The sequence below is a fragment of the Eretmochelys imbricata genome, chromosome 26 (genome assembly GCF_965152235.1).
Source record: "Eretmochelys imbricata isolate rEreImb1 chromosome 26, rEreImb1.hap1, whole genome shotgun sequence".
NCBI classification, from domain to species: domain Eukaryota; kingdom Metazoa; phylum Chordata; order Testudines; family Cheloniidae; genus Eretmochelys; species Eretmochelys imbricata.
In genome coordinates, this window is record NC_135597.1 from 16,242,037 (window position 1) to 16,255,947 (window position 13,911).

Consider the following 13,911-nt stretch of genomic DNA (forward strand, 5'->3'; position numbering starts at 1 on the left):
TTGCCCACAGGGTCCCGAGCACTCGTCAGCCAGGCCAGAGCGATTCCTGCAGATGTGCAACGACGATCCAGATGTCTTTCCTGTAAGTGTCTGGCTGTGCTGAATTCACACACGTTCCCTTTGGGGCCTTTCCCATCTCTCCCCTCCTGCATCTTGGAGCACTTGCTCTGTCCCTGACTCTGACCACTACACAGCAAAGGCTTCCAGAAACAGCTTTGGGGGATTTTGTGGATAGGATGGTAACACATGGAACAATTTTACAGAGCGCCTGGATTCTGGGCAGCAGGCCGGGGGAGCAGGATATAGGAAGCAGTGTTGTGCTGGTGACTCACATTTAATGACTCCTGGGCTTCCCCTGTCCCCAGAGTCAGGAAGACTTAGGTTGGGTTATCAAGGGGGACTCAGAAATGTCCCTTGCTGTGTTAGCACAGAATGAGCAGAGCTCTAGTTAGTGCACTAACGTGGGGGCAGTAAAGGCTGGCTGTAACCCAAGCAAGGCCAGCGCATGGAACTCCATGCTTCTCCTCTTTCCTCCTTGGCTTTCTCCAAAAGCTGTCATCAGAGTCACACCCATTGCTCTCAGGCCCATTTGCTCATTTATATTAGGGAGCGATTTCCCAGTGCCATAGCTGGGGGGGTTTATTGGAGTACTTCGGAGTGGCTCCAAAAGCCCTGTACAAACCTGCAGCTCCCCTGCTCTCAGCCTGTGCTGTCTCCACAGCTGGCCCATGCACTTAGGGGGGCTGTCCCTTTTTGGGTTAGGGACACGGAGGCACTAAGAAGCCAGGATAGGCTGAAAACCACTTAAGGGGATCATGTAAAAGGGAAAGTAGAAAGTTACACTGGCCCAGGATTTGCTGTGTTCATTCCTGAGCAGTGTCCTAAAAGCCCTGCTACGCAGAAAAATCAATGGAGAGTATAGATCGGGTCTCCAGTGGCTTTGAGATACCTGCTGCTAAAATCCTACCTCAGTTGAAATGGAAAAACTAAAGTGACACACTTAACTAAGGTTTCAGAGTAGCAGCCGTGTTAGTCTGTATTCGCAAAAAGAAAAGGAGGACTTGTGGCACCTTAGAGACTAACCAATTTATTTGAGCATGAGCTTTCGTGAGCTACAGCTCACTTCATTGGCACCTTAGAGACTAACCAATTTATTTGAGCATAAGCTTTCGTGAGCTACAGCTCACTTCATCGGCACCTTAGAGACTAACAAATTTATTTGAGCATAAGCTTTCATAAGCACACTTTTTAAGTACACTTAACTAAACTTGACTTTTAAGAGCCAAGTTGTCCCAATTTGCCTGGGCTTGAAATACTCTAAGGTTGAGCTTGCAGGTTAGGGCCGCTGCATTCAGCTAACCACTGGTCCTGGGCTAGTGATGAGCAAGAGAGACTCTTGGCCCCCATGTTGGGGTACTGCAGTTGACTCACATGGCATGTCTCTGTTCATATTGGAGCCGCTGGCAGGCGTAAATGCAGGTTGTTAATGTGGGACGTTCGCGATTTTGTCTAAACCGTTTCTACTTTTCATATGCTGTAGAAACTCGATGACTTTGACGTACGCCAGCTGTACGACTGTAACTGGATCGTTGTGAACTGCTCCACTCCAGCAAACTTCTTCCACGTCCTGCGGAGGCAGATACACCTCCCGTTCCGGAAACCGGTCAGTGAGCTCTAGACACTGCCCTGGTATGGACCCGGCCACGCACCATTGTCTTGTAGCTCAAGTGCTAGGTTAAAGCCAATGCTTGGGGGGGGGGCGGGGCATGGGTGCTGGTGCTGGGAGGGCTTAGGACCTGGATTTAAAGCTAATTTCTAGAGTGCTCCAGTAGGGCTAGTCAAATTTTCCACCAAAACTGTTTTTCAGCAGAAAATTGAGATTTTGACCAAAATTTTTGCAAAATGTGTTTGCTTTCCATGCAAAAAAACAAAATTTTTTGTCCAGAAATAAAACAAAAAAACTGAGCACCCAAAAACAAAAGTACTTCAATTCTGGAATGCTGCCAAGGTGCCTCGTGGGATTTGTTCTTCAGGTGCTTCATGTTCTCTTCTGTGAGCTGGGTTCCCCCAGCCAGACTGCAGGGGGGCTCGTGGCACCTGAGAGACGAACCCATTTATTTGGGCACAAGCTTTCATGGGCTAAAACCCACGTCATCGGATGCATGCCGTGGAAAATATAGGAAGAGATATATACGCAGAGAACATGAAACAATGGGTGTTACCCTACACACTGTAACAAGAGTGATCAGGTAAGGTGAGCTATTACCAGCAGGAGAGAAAAAAAACCTTTTGTAGTGATGATCAAGATGGGCCATTTCCAGCAGTTGACAAGAACGTGTGTGGAACAGTAGGGGGGAAAAATAAACATGGGGAAATAGTTTTACTTTGTGTAATGACCCATCCACTCCCAGTCTTTATTCAAGTCTAAGTTAATGGTGTCCAGCTTACAAATTAATTCCAATTCAGTAGTCTCTCGTTGGAGTCTGTTTTTGAAGTTTTTTTGTTGTAATATTGCAACTTTTAGGTCTGTAATTGAGTGACCAGGGAGATTGAAGTGTTCTCCAACTGGTTTTTTAATGTTATGATAACACCCATTGTTTCATGGTGTGTGTGTGTGTGTGTGTGTGTGTGTGTGTGTGTGTGTGTGTATGTGTCTTCGTCTTCCTACTGTATTTTCCACTGCATGCATTCAGTGAAGTGGGTTTTAGCCCACGAAAGCTTATGCTCAAATAAATTTGTTAGTCTCTAAGGTAACACAAGTACTCCTGTTCTTTTTGCTGATACAGACTAACATGGCTGCTACTCTAAAACCAGCCAGACTGCACTTCCCATGATGCACTACAGTCACATGACTGCCATAGAGCATAGCCTCCTCTCCCAAGAGCGGTGACTGTGATGCATCATGGGAGATGTAGTCCAACAGGGAGCCCTGACTATAGAGAACTACAACTCCCATAGGGCACTACGGTGGCATTTCAGGATTGAAATATTGTGCCAAAAACTCCCCTTTTGGAAGGAGGGAAACCCAGTTGTCTGACCAGTTCTGTGCTCTGTCCTTTACCTGGTTAATGGATAGATACTAACAAGCTCTGGTAAAGGTCTATTGCCTAATAAGAGACACCGGTATTAAGAACAGCCGTACAAAGCCAGGTATAAATGGGGAAGTCCTGTTAAAGGCTGGGCAGTCTGTGCCTGTACATTGGTAATGTACAGGTGAGCTGTACATTACCAAGCACACTGGGGCTCTGTGACTGGCACTTATTAAATAACCATGTCTGCCAAGGTTCAGCTGAGCTCTGCCCAGACTGGAAACGCCTGTCCTTCTATCTCGGCAGTGGCATTTGAGCCACCTTCACGTTATTCTATAACGAAAGGGCTAGAAGGAGCAAGTAGCCCTGAGTGCTGTGCAAAGGAAGCAACACGCAACCAGACCTGCTGGCAGGGCCAGAGTTCTGCACACTGCTTCACGTTGCCCTGCCCCGGAGCAGCCTTTGGCTTCAGTCTTTCTCTCTGGCTGGCATGGGAGAATTAAGACATTTCTGTGATTCCTGCCTGGATTAAACATACAGTTCATCAATGGCACTTGAATTAGGGGGCTGGGCAGAGGCTGGGCGGGAACCAGCTGACCGGAGACTAGGGTGTGGAGGGAGGGTCTGTGCTCTGGCTCTTGTAGTGATGATCCAGTCTCCAATGTGCAGCTTGTGTGCCAGAAAGGCTATTTCCAGTCCTTTCTGATTGCCTTGCCTTGATCTTCCAGCTGATCATCTTCACTCCAAAGTCACTGCTGCGCCACCCTGAAGCCCGCTCCAGCTTTGATGATATGTTGCCAGGTATGAAGGGTGTTTCCAATGTCCAAGGGTGCGAGTGAACCGGAGAGATGCAGAACAGGGTTCATACCACAAGAGGGCAGTTTCTCTCTCCTCTTTACAGCACCCTGCCCTGCTCCCAGGTCTCTGAATTCTGGCTCCTGTCCACATGTGTGACAGTCCAGAACTGCACCAGGACGGTGTGTGCTTCAAACTGTTTGTTTCCCCCTGTCTCTCTCCCTGCACAGCCCCCAGCTCAATGGAGCCCCAATCTCAGTGGGGTCTCTAGGCCTTAACCATCTCTGAGCTAGCCTGGTCCTTCTGCAGGCGTAGCCAATCCCGCAGGGTCCAGGCCCGTAGCTGGCCCCCATTAGCATTCCCCCTCCCACCACGTGTGGCCCCTGGGATGTTGAGGCGTGTCCCCGACTGCTGTCTGTGCTCCACTACAGGCACTAACTTCCTGCGCGTAATCCCTGAGAGCGGCCCTGCAGCCCAGAACCCCGACAACGTCAAGAGGGTGCTCTTCTGCACTGGCAAAGTGTATTATGAGCTCACCCGGGAGCGCAAGGCCCGGGACATGGAGCCAGACGTGGCCATCACCAGGGTGGAGCAGGTGAGCATGTCTGTACCACAGGGGGCTCCACGTAGGCCAGGGGCCAATGGCCAGTCCCGCTGCTACCCTGCTTCAGCTCATCACTGGGCTTACTCCACATCCCCAGGAGCCATGAGTTTGAGCCACAGCAGACACGTCTTGGATTAGACATAGAGCGCTCTGTCCCTTGCCCCACTCCCACTGCTTAATGGCCCAGCCCAGCCTCAGGGCAGAGAGCAGGCAGAAATACAACATCACCACACCTGAGAAGGGACGGACAGAGGGGCCAGCTCGATCCTGTCTCTTCAGTCTGAGCCCAGGAGACGCTGCGCAGCACCCCTGGGTGGACAGCAAGGGCAGAGCTGAGGTATCTGTACAGATTTGCAGGGGAGAGCCTGTTGCTGGTGGGAGTGGTGCTGGCCAGCCCAGCGTGCTCCCCACCGTACAAGCTCCTGGGCCTGGAAGGGTTGTTCAGGCTCAGCCCAGGCGACCCCACAGCCTCTAAGTGTGTCCGTGAGGGATTGGGAGATGCTGCTGAGACAGCACAGGCTGAACTGTGAGCACGGAGGCTGCATGGCCCACTGCACAGCCCAACAGTGGCTGCAGCTGCCTGCACCCTGCCTCCGCTGCTTGCGTGCCCCAGTGGAACTGAGCCCTCCCCATTCCCCTGCAGCTGTCCCCGTTCCCCTTCGACCTCCTCCAGAGGGAAGCGCTGAAGTACCCCAACGCCGAGCTGGCCTGGTGCCAGGAGGAGCACAAGAACCAGGGCTACTACGACTACGTGAAACCCCGGCTCCGCACGACTATCGACCGTGCCAAACCCGTGTGGTAAGGGCCATCCCTCTGCACCGTGACGGGCAAGTGCCGTGGGAGGCAGCCGCACTTGTCCTGTTCTCGGGACCTCCCCACGGGTGGGCAGTGTGGCATGGTGCTACAGGGGGTATATCTCAGGCCACTGGCTCCCTAGTGGATTTCAATGTCGCGTGGAAGTAGGGATGGAGATCGCACAGTGGCGCTGGGGAGTGGAGTCTTTTGGGTGGGTGTGACAGAGTCACAGGCCCGATGCTCTGGAACTGCTTTTTATGAAGCCAGGCAGGACTCTGGGGTGGCGCAACTCCCTTCAGGCTGTCCAGAGCAAAAAGCCTCTTTGGCTATGGCCTTTCTGGGACTGACCTCGGAGCTTTCAGCATTCCTGTTCACACACCGTATTCTTCCCCTTGGTGGGACCACCTAGACAGGACCCCTGGGGAAGCCAGAGGGCCCTGCACCCCTGCTCCACAGTCAGCTGTGACTCTCCGCCAGTGTGTAACACAAGTTTATTAGTTGACAGGAACGCAGCATAGAACAGAGCTTGTTAGCACAGAAATCATAGAATATTAGGGTTGGAAGAGACCTCAAGAGGTCATCTAGTGCAACCCCCTGCTCAAAGCAGGACCAACACCAAGTAAATCATCCCAGCCAAGGCTTTGTCAAGCCGGGCCTTAAAAACCTCTAAGGATGGAGTTTCTACCACCTCCCCAGGGAACCCATTCCAGTGCTTCACCACCCTCCTAGTGAAATAGTGTTCCCTAAAATCCAATTTAGACCTCCCCCACTGCAACTTGAGACCATCGCTTCTTGTTTTGTCATCTGCTACCACTGAGAACAGCCTAGCTCCATCCTCTTTGGAACCCCCTTTCAGGTAATTGAAGGCTGCTATCAAATCCCCCCTCACTCTTCTCTTTGGCAGACTAAATAACCCCAATTCCCTCAGCCTCTCCTCGTAAGTCATGTGCCCCAGCCTCCTAATCATTTTTGTTGCTCTCCGCTGGATTCTCTCCAATTTGTCCACATCCCTTCTGTAGTGGGGGGACCAAAACTGGACACAGTACTCCAGGTGTGGCCTCACCAGTGCCGAATAGAGGGGAACAATCAGTTCCCTCAATCTGCTGGTAATGCTCCCACTAATACAGCCCAATATGCCATTGGCCTTCTTGGCAACAAGGGCACACTGCTGACTCATATCCAGCTTCTTGACCACTGTAATCCCTAGCTCCTTTTCTGCAGAACTGCGGCTTAGCCAGTTGGTCCCCAGCCTGTAGCAGTGCATGGGATTCTTCCGTCCTAAGTGCAGAACTCTGCACTTGTCCTTGTTGAACCTCATCAGATTTCTTTTGGCCCTATCCTCCAATTTGTCTAGGTCACTATCCCTACCCTCCATCGTATCTACCTTTTCCCCCCAGTTTAGTGTCATCTGCAAACTTGCTGAGGATGCAATTAATCCCATCATCCAGATCATTAATAAAGATGTTGAACAAAACCGGCCCCAGGACTAACCTCTGGGGCACGCCGCTTGATACTGGCTGCCAACTAGACATCGAGCCGTTGATCACAGCCTGTTGAGCCCGACAATCTAGCCAGCTGTCTATCCACCTTATAGTCCATTCATCCAACCCGTACTTCTTTAACTTGCTGGCAAGAATACTGTGGGAGACCATATCAAAAGCTTTGCTAAAGTCAAGATGTATCACATCCACCGCTTTCCCATATCCACAGACCCAGTTATCTCATCATAGAAGGCAATGAGGTTGGTCAGGCATGACGTGTCCTTGGTGAATCCATGTTGACTGTTCCTTCCTCTCCTCCAAGTGCTTCAAATTGGATTCCTTGAGGACCTGCTCCATGATTTTGCCAGGGACTGAAGTGAGGCTGACCAGTCTGTAGTACCCCAGGTTCTCTCTTTTCCCTTTTTTTAAAGATGGGCACTAGAGTTGCATTTTTTCCAATCATCTGGGACCTCCCCCAGTCGCCACAAATTTTCAAAGATAATGACCAGTGGCTCTGCAATCACATCAGCCAACTCCCTCTGCACCCTTGGATGCATTAGATCTGGACCCATGAACTTCTGCATGTCCAGCTTTTCTAAATAGTCCTTAACCTGTTCTTCCACCACTGAGGGCTGCTCACCTACTCCCCATGCTGTGTTGCCCAGTGCAACAGTCTGGGAGCTACCCTGGTCTGTCAAGACCAAGGCAAAAAAACGCATTGAGTACTTCAGCTTTTTCCACATCATCTATCACTATGTTGCCTCCCCCATTCAGTAAGAGTCGCACATTTTCAGTGAGTTTCAGCCAAATCCATCTTGCGGGGACCCCAGGTCGGATGCACTGGACTCCCCCCGTCCAAGTCCCAAACAGGAGACTGCCCAGCTTCCAGTGACCTGACCTCTGACACACCTGTTGCCCCTCTTCTTGGTCTTTGTCCCCCGGTCTCCTCCCCCTCCTGGGTCTCAGGTTACAAAGGGCATCAGCCATCACTTTATGTGCAGGCAGCTGGAGCTTCCTCACCTGCCCCCAAGGGTCTCAGCAAAAGTCACACACCCTTATTCCCACCACCTAGGCATTGGTGCAATATACAGGGAAACTGAGGCACACACAGCATTCATGCAAAACAGTAAGACTCACATAGGCTCATGTATAACCTAATAAGGAGGAAAGATCCGCTTGGTCTCAGTGGGCATGTTGCTCTCGTGGCACTCTCCGCAAGATGGTAACTGAGTGAGGGACAAGGGCTTGATACAGGGTCTGTGCTGTGGCCAACAACCAGGGGTTGGGTGCTGCAGGCAGCCGGGGCTAGTCCCTGGTTGGTGGGCACTGGGCTTTGGGCAGTGGGGGTCTGCACATGATACAGCATTTCTTTCTAGGCGAGGTGACTAGATCTTGGCCCTCTCTCTCTTCCATCCAGCTTTCCTGTTGCTAGACCAGGCCTGTATGTAGCCGTCCCAGACCTGAGTCCAGCATAATGCCCCGTCCCTGCACTGGCCCTCATCTGAGCTGCTTCTTCTCCCTCCCTTGCCATAGGTACGCCGGCCGCGACCCAGCTGCTGCACCAGCCACTGGCAACAAGAAGACCCACCTGACTGAGCTCCAGCGCTTCCTGGACATCGCCTTCAACCTGGATGCCTACAAGGGCTTCTCCTAGACCCCACGTGGCTGCTGCAGCACGCTCTGTCTGTCTCTTGCTCACCTCCTGTGTCCGTCCTTAACTACAGACCTTGTAAACTAAACACCCGTGCCTGGAGTCCTTGTTCATCGCTCTGGATTGTTGCCTTTCACTAAAATCCCTCTGCAGGACGCTTGGGTTTTAACTCCCGTGTCCCCCCCGTTCCCCCCCTTGCTCTGTCCCTGAGGGGATGCAGTCTCTGTGCTCCCATAAACTGGCCAACTCTACCCCAACACTGCCCCAGAAGCTCCCAGTGCCAGCCAGCTGAGGAGGCCCTGCGATCAGCCTTTGCTAGCTTCTGTCCTTAGCAGCCCCACAGAGAGGGGATGGGCTGTGCTGCCCTGTATCAGGCTCAGGGGAGCAGGTGGGGTTGGCAGAGCCAGAAGGAGGTACATTGCAGGCACGCCTCTCCCCGGCAGAGGTAAGCTGCTCACAGCAGGGGATGCAGTTAGGCTCTCCATAAAGAGGAGAACGTTCCTTTTTCCTTCTGCCTGTGGCGGTTCCTCCCCAAAGATCAGAGCCTCTGTGGCTAACTCCCTCAATCGCTCCTGGCCGGCTGTGCTTGGGTCATAGCCTCAGGCCCCTGGGACTGCAGCCCGCTCAGTCAGATTAAGATTTAGTGAGGCTCTAGGCACAAAAAACCATTTGGATCCCAAAGCCAGAGCTGAGCCGTGGTTAGAGCTGCCCAGGGAGCCCTGGCCACTGTGGGGAGCCCTGGACCCTCCACCTGCCCTGGGCAGTATGCCCTAGGGGGCAGGGACATGGGCCGGAAGCTGGAAGGGCCAGAGCTCAGCTCCTTAAGAGCTGCCGTACTACAGCCTAGAGTGAGTGTGTGTCCCATTTTGGCTGGGACAGTCCCCTTTTTAAGCCGTGAGCCAGACATCCTGACAAATGTCCAGTTTTGCCAAAAAGGGCCTGGGGAGGGGGCGGGGGGATGAGCGGCATGGTTTGGGTGGGGACCCTTGGACATGGTCTTGTGGGCCTGTGTGTCAATCTGCCACTGAGTCCACTCCCAGCTGTGTAACCCCAGATCCCTGCCACCTTGCTAACAAACCCCAGGGCAGGGCACATCCCTCATGCCCCCAGTTCATGTCCACCCCGCAACTGCTGTCAAAGGAACCCGGTGTTGGGTTTTCAGAGCCCCGTGCGCTGGGTAACTGGGCCTTGGCTGAATCACGGGCGCTTGCTGCTTGGCTGAGCCCGGCAGGGCCGTCTCTGGTGCAGGGACAGGGATGCTGGCATGCACTCTACTGTGCTCCAGTGAAGGGGGGAGCCTGGGGCTAGGGGCACAGCGCCGCTGAGAAGGGATGGCAGAGTCCTCATGGCACTCCCTACTATGGCCTGTCTCTCCCCAGGAGGAAGGGGCCACTTGACTTTAAACAGCTTTCCTACCACCAACCATTAATCTCCAGGGTTGCATGGAGCCTGGGTCTGTTTCTAAACACTGCAGCAAGGGGACTGTGGGTGCTGGAAGACTGCAGAGCCAGTGTTGGGCTAGCATGGATCTCTCCAGAGCTCTGCTTACAGCATAGGCAAGTCCTTCAAGTCTTTCTGCCCCCCAGCTCTTCTCTCCGCACCCCCCATGGGAAGTCCCAGCCACATGCCCGCACCCAGCAGCTGGCCCTGGGCTGTAGTCTTGGGCCTGCTGCCCTCCAGGCCGCCCTGCCTTCTCTGCTGGAGCCCCTCATCCCCAGTACAGGCAGCCCCTGAGCCTGACAGCCTCAGCCGTGGCTGGGGCAGTGCAAGCCTATGGCCCAGCCCCACTGCGGCTGAGTGCAGCACTCTGCTTCTCCTTGAACAGCCAACCTCAAACCTGCTGGGGGTGGGGAACACCCTGAACCAAGGGCCCTTCCTCTGCTGCTCAGCCCAAGAGGCTTTGAGTCATTTCCCCAAGATGCACCCTGCTCCCAGCTGCTCTAGGTGAGACACCAGCACCCCTCTGTCCTCCATGTGAGCAGAGCTCCTAGCCTGGTACCTTCCCTAGCTCCCAGCACCTGCCCTCGCCCAGCCCCTCTCTGGGGAGCCCATTCACTCTCCCAGCACGGCCAGCTGTGCTGCTTGGGTGGGGCTTACACCCTGCGAGGCTTTCACTCAGCTCTGAGCCCAGCCTGGGTAGCGGGATAGTGCTCTTGGGACGACTCCTGAAGCCCAGCCCTGGGGAACCATCCCTTCCTGGGCCGTCCAGCACCCATCGCTGCCCCTTGTCAGTCAGGTCTCTCCCCTGAGCTCTTCAGACTGCTCTGTGCATGCTGCTCGCTTGTCCCTGTGTTGGAGAACATCCCCCTTGCCTTCGTGGATCGCAGCAGCTTCCCCTCACTTCCACAGGAGCCCAACTGCTTTGCCTTCTGCGCCAGGTGCCCAGGGCCTAGGCTGCAGGCCCCGTCCTGGCTTATTGCTCGTATGGCACTGAAACATGCAACGCCTCTTAAGGGTGAAGGCTGCTCTGATCTCGCTGGGCCAGAGCCGGGCTGCGTACAGCGATGCAAAGCCATGTTGCCCCTGGGCATTGCTTTGCCACCTCCCTCCCCCCACATGCTCTCAGACTGACTTCTTTTGGTTTTAAAGAAAAAAGAGCTAAGCGCTGAGCTTGTCTCTGGTTTCCCCAATAAAAGCTGAGGCTCCTCCTCTCATTCCTCATGGTGCCTGCTGCTGGGCCCTTCACCCATCTGGGCCCCATCAAATGGCCCTGACAGTACCCATGGGCCAGGCCTGTGCACTTCTGGTTCATCCTCTGGCTCCAGGCCTGTACAGTGCCCCTGGGCTCACCACTCAGCCAGAAGGGGTGTGGCCCCTGCTTGCCCAGGTCCTGCCTCTGCTGCCTTCTTCCTGGGGGCAGCTCAGATCCTGCACTCCTTGCTCCCAGATTCCACGATCTAGCCTCCCTGGGAGAGGGCCAGGGTCCTACCTTGGCTAATACCCCCCTTGGCCCAGGATGGGGGTCCAAGCGTGAGGGTCCCTTGGGCCGAGCCTAGCGCCCGTTAGAGCAGCCGTGTGCTCCCCAGGCCCAGGAATTGCCCTGTGCTTGGGGCAGTGATAGCCCTCTGGCCTCTTTTCCCTGGGGAGGCCTGTCTCTAGGGGTCAGGCAGCAGCGATGCAGCCCCAGGGCTAGTTCTAGCAAAGCCCCCTACTGCCCCCGCTGGGCCTGGGTTACACCCGGGGGCACCAGTCATGCAAACTGCATCCACTAGGTGTCCCTGGTGCACCACAGCCTTGCCCCATGTCAGTATTGGGGGTGGCCTGGGAGTGGGGTATGTCAGGCAGCAAGCCCTGCTCTGCCTTTGGTGGTAATTTGGGGGGTGGGGGTTCAGCGTGTGGCTCCTTCCCCTGGGCCCAGAAATCTCGGGCCTTTCCCTTTCCCAGCGCCTGACCAGGAGCAGGGCTGCCCCTCTGCAATTCCAGCACAGCATCCCCCAGTGCCGCAGCCTGCTGCTGTGGTCAGTCCTAGGGCTTAGAGGCACAGCACCCCACCACTGCACTGGGGCATTGGGGTCAGCAGGGGCTATGGGGAGAGCGCCCCCTGCAGCACAGGGCCCCTACTACTGTGCTGGGGTCAGCAATCCCCTCCTCTCCCTTGGCCTCCCACCCAAGCAGTGATGAGTTTGGCGCCTGTCAGGGCTGTGAGTGGATGGTATCCCTGTGTGAACCCAACCCTCCACCCCTGTACATCCCCAAGGGGGGGAAGCAATGCACATACAGCCTTTGCCCCTGGGCACAGAGGGCTCTCCCCGCTGCTGGGTGCTGCTCCCAGCCAGCACCTTAGCTCACCTCGGGGCCCGGCTGGCTGAACACACTAGGATTTTGTCCTAGGTGTGTGCCTCAGGGAGGCCTGAGCCTGCAAACTGCTGACTGTTCCCCTTACCCCCCATTTTGTGTCAGCCTCTTGTCTCCCTGCTGTGCAGTGAGGGATCTCCTGGCCCCCAGCAGGCCTGTGCTCCTGCCTGGCGGCACTTCCCTAAGGGTACCAGCACCAGTGTGTGTGAGGGGTCCCCTTGGGGCCCCATTCACAGCGGCTCTGAGTGTGTTGCAGCCCCAGCCTCTTGCTTCGACTGGAACGGCCCCTGGCTCATGCCCTGGTGTCGGCAGAGATGGCAGGGTTCCCATTAGCTTCATGTGCCCCCTCAGCCTCCCCCAGGGAAATGTGACCAGACCCCTGACGGGGGATACCTGGGCACCCCCTGGTTTAGGGCCATGTTTGCCTCATCAGAACTAGGGTGTCACCCCCAGCCCTCGCCAGCTAGGCAGCCCCCTCTGCTCTCAAACTGGCTGGAGCCAGGTTTCCAGGCTAGGAATGGAGTTTGGCCACCCAGTCCCCAGCAGCAGGGACAGACACCTTTGACAAAGGCAGTGTATTAGATGAGTGGGACAAGGATGGACCCAGCAGCTACCTGCACCGCTCCAGTGTCAATTATTCCGTCCTCAAGGCTACTACATGGTGGCAGAGCATTGGTAAAGCAGCCAGGGGCCCAGGGTAGCAAAGCCCAGGAACCATCTTACACCCAAAGACAGGAGAAGTGGACACCTGGCTGGCAAGAGGCAGGGCTGTGGGCAGTGCCTGGGGAGCTGAGGGTCTGCATGGTGCAGGGGTCTGAGCAGTGGCCTTGCTCAGAGAAAATATGTCTGTTTTCTGGCTGTCATCCCCACAGGGACGTTTTTGAACTTCCCACAAACGCCAGGGAGTTGGTGTAATTGTCCGTTTCTGTTCAGCCAAGGCCTAGGGCAAGAATGGCTGCACACTGGGATGCAGCGGGATTGGCAGAACTGTGGGGAGACAAATGCAGGGCTGGGTTAGCAGGGGGCTGCAAGTCAGGCTTAAGGGGCACTGGCAGACCTGGGGTGGGAGAGCCCAGGGCTAGGATAGCAGAGCACAGTGGGTTGGGATCCAGGGGCTCCAGCAGAGCTGTGTGTGCAGAGGGAGCGCGGGGCTGGGATCGCGGAGGGCTGCAGGTCAGGACCAGAAGAGCTGGGGCAGGGAGGGAAGCCCAGGGCTGGGCTAGGAATGTGGGTTTGTGGGTTTTTTGTGTCGGGGTAGGAGCATCAATTTTCATAGCATTTTGCTTGGTTCTGCAGAGGCTGGGCACACTCATGGTGCTGGTGCCAGTGCTTGGCTACCCCTCCCTTCCCAGCCTGGGAGATGACCCCCCACTGCTCTTCCCCTTTATATTTCAATCCTTGACTCTTAATCCAAAGTAGCACCCTGGCCTTTGGGAGCTCACGAAGCATCTGAATTGGGCTTACCCGAGATCCCTGACAGCAGCCGGACAAGGAAGCTAGTGAGAGAGGTGTAGCAGGAAGGAATATTGACATCTGCCAGTGGGGGAACACATGGTATGGCGCAATAATTCTGGAGAGAGAGAAGGACACAGAGAAGAATCAGGGAGGGGCTGCTTGGAGCTGACAAAAGAACCCAGCCTGAAGTGCAGAGGCTGCTAAGTGCACGTATTCTCTTGGCTAAGGGTTGTAAGGAAAACATACCGGGCCTGCTTCTCCCAGCACTGAGCAGCAACTAGACTGTTGCATGGTGGGGCGGAGTCT

The 13,911-nt window shown here is 55.0% G+C and overlaps 1 protein-coding gene across 5 annotated transcripts in view; it reads left to right on the plus strand.

The window, feature by feature from the left end:
• Positions 1-11,012, plus strand: part of OGDH (oxoglutarate dehydrogenase) — a 138,425-nt gene extending 127,413 nt beyond the window's left edge. For all 5 annotated transcript variants that reach the window (XM_077805594.1, XM_077805597.1, XM_077805593.1 and 2 more), the window contains 6 exons: positions 11-82; positions 1,541-1,663; positions 3,758-3,830; positions 4,256-4,419; positions 5,072-5,226; positions 8,238-11,012. In XM_077805594.1, the coding sequence (XP_077661720.1) occupies positions 11-82; positions 1,541-1,663; positions 3,758-3,830; positions 4,256-4,419; positions 5,072-5,226; positions 8,238-8,358 (708 nt within the window). In that variant the 3' untranslated portion in view covers positions 8,359-11,012. The remainder of the gene's footprint in view (positions 1-10; positions 83-1,540; positions 1,664-3,757; positions 3,831-4,255; positions 4,420-5,071; positions 5,227-8,237) is intronic.
• Positions 11,013-13,911: the final 2,899 nt, after the last annotated feature.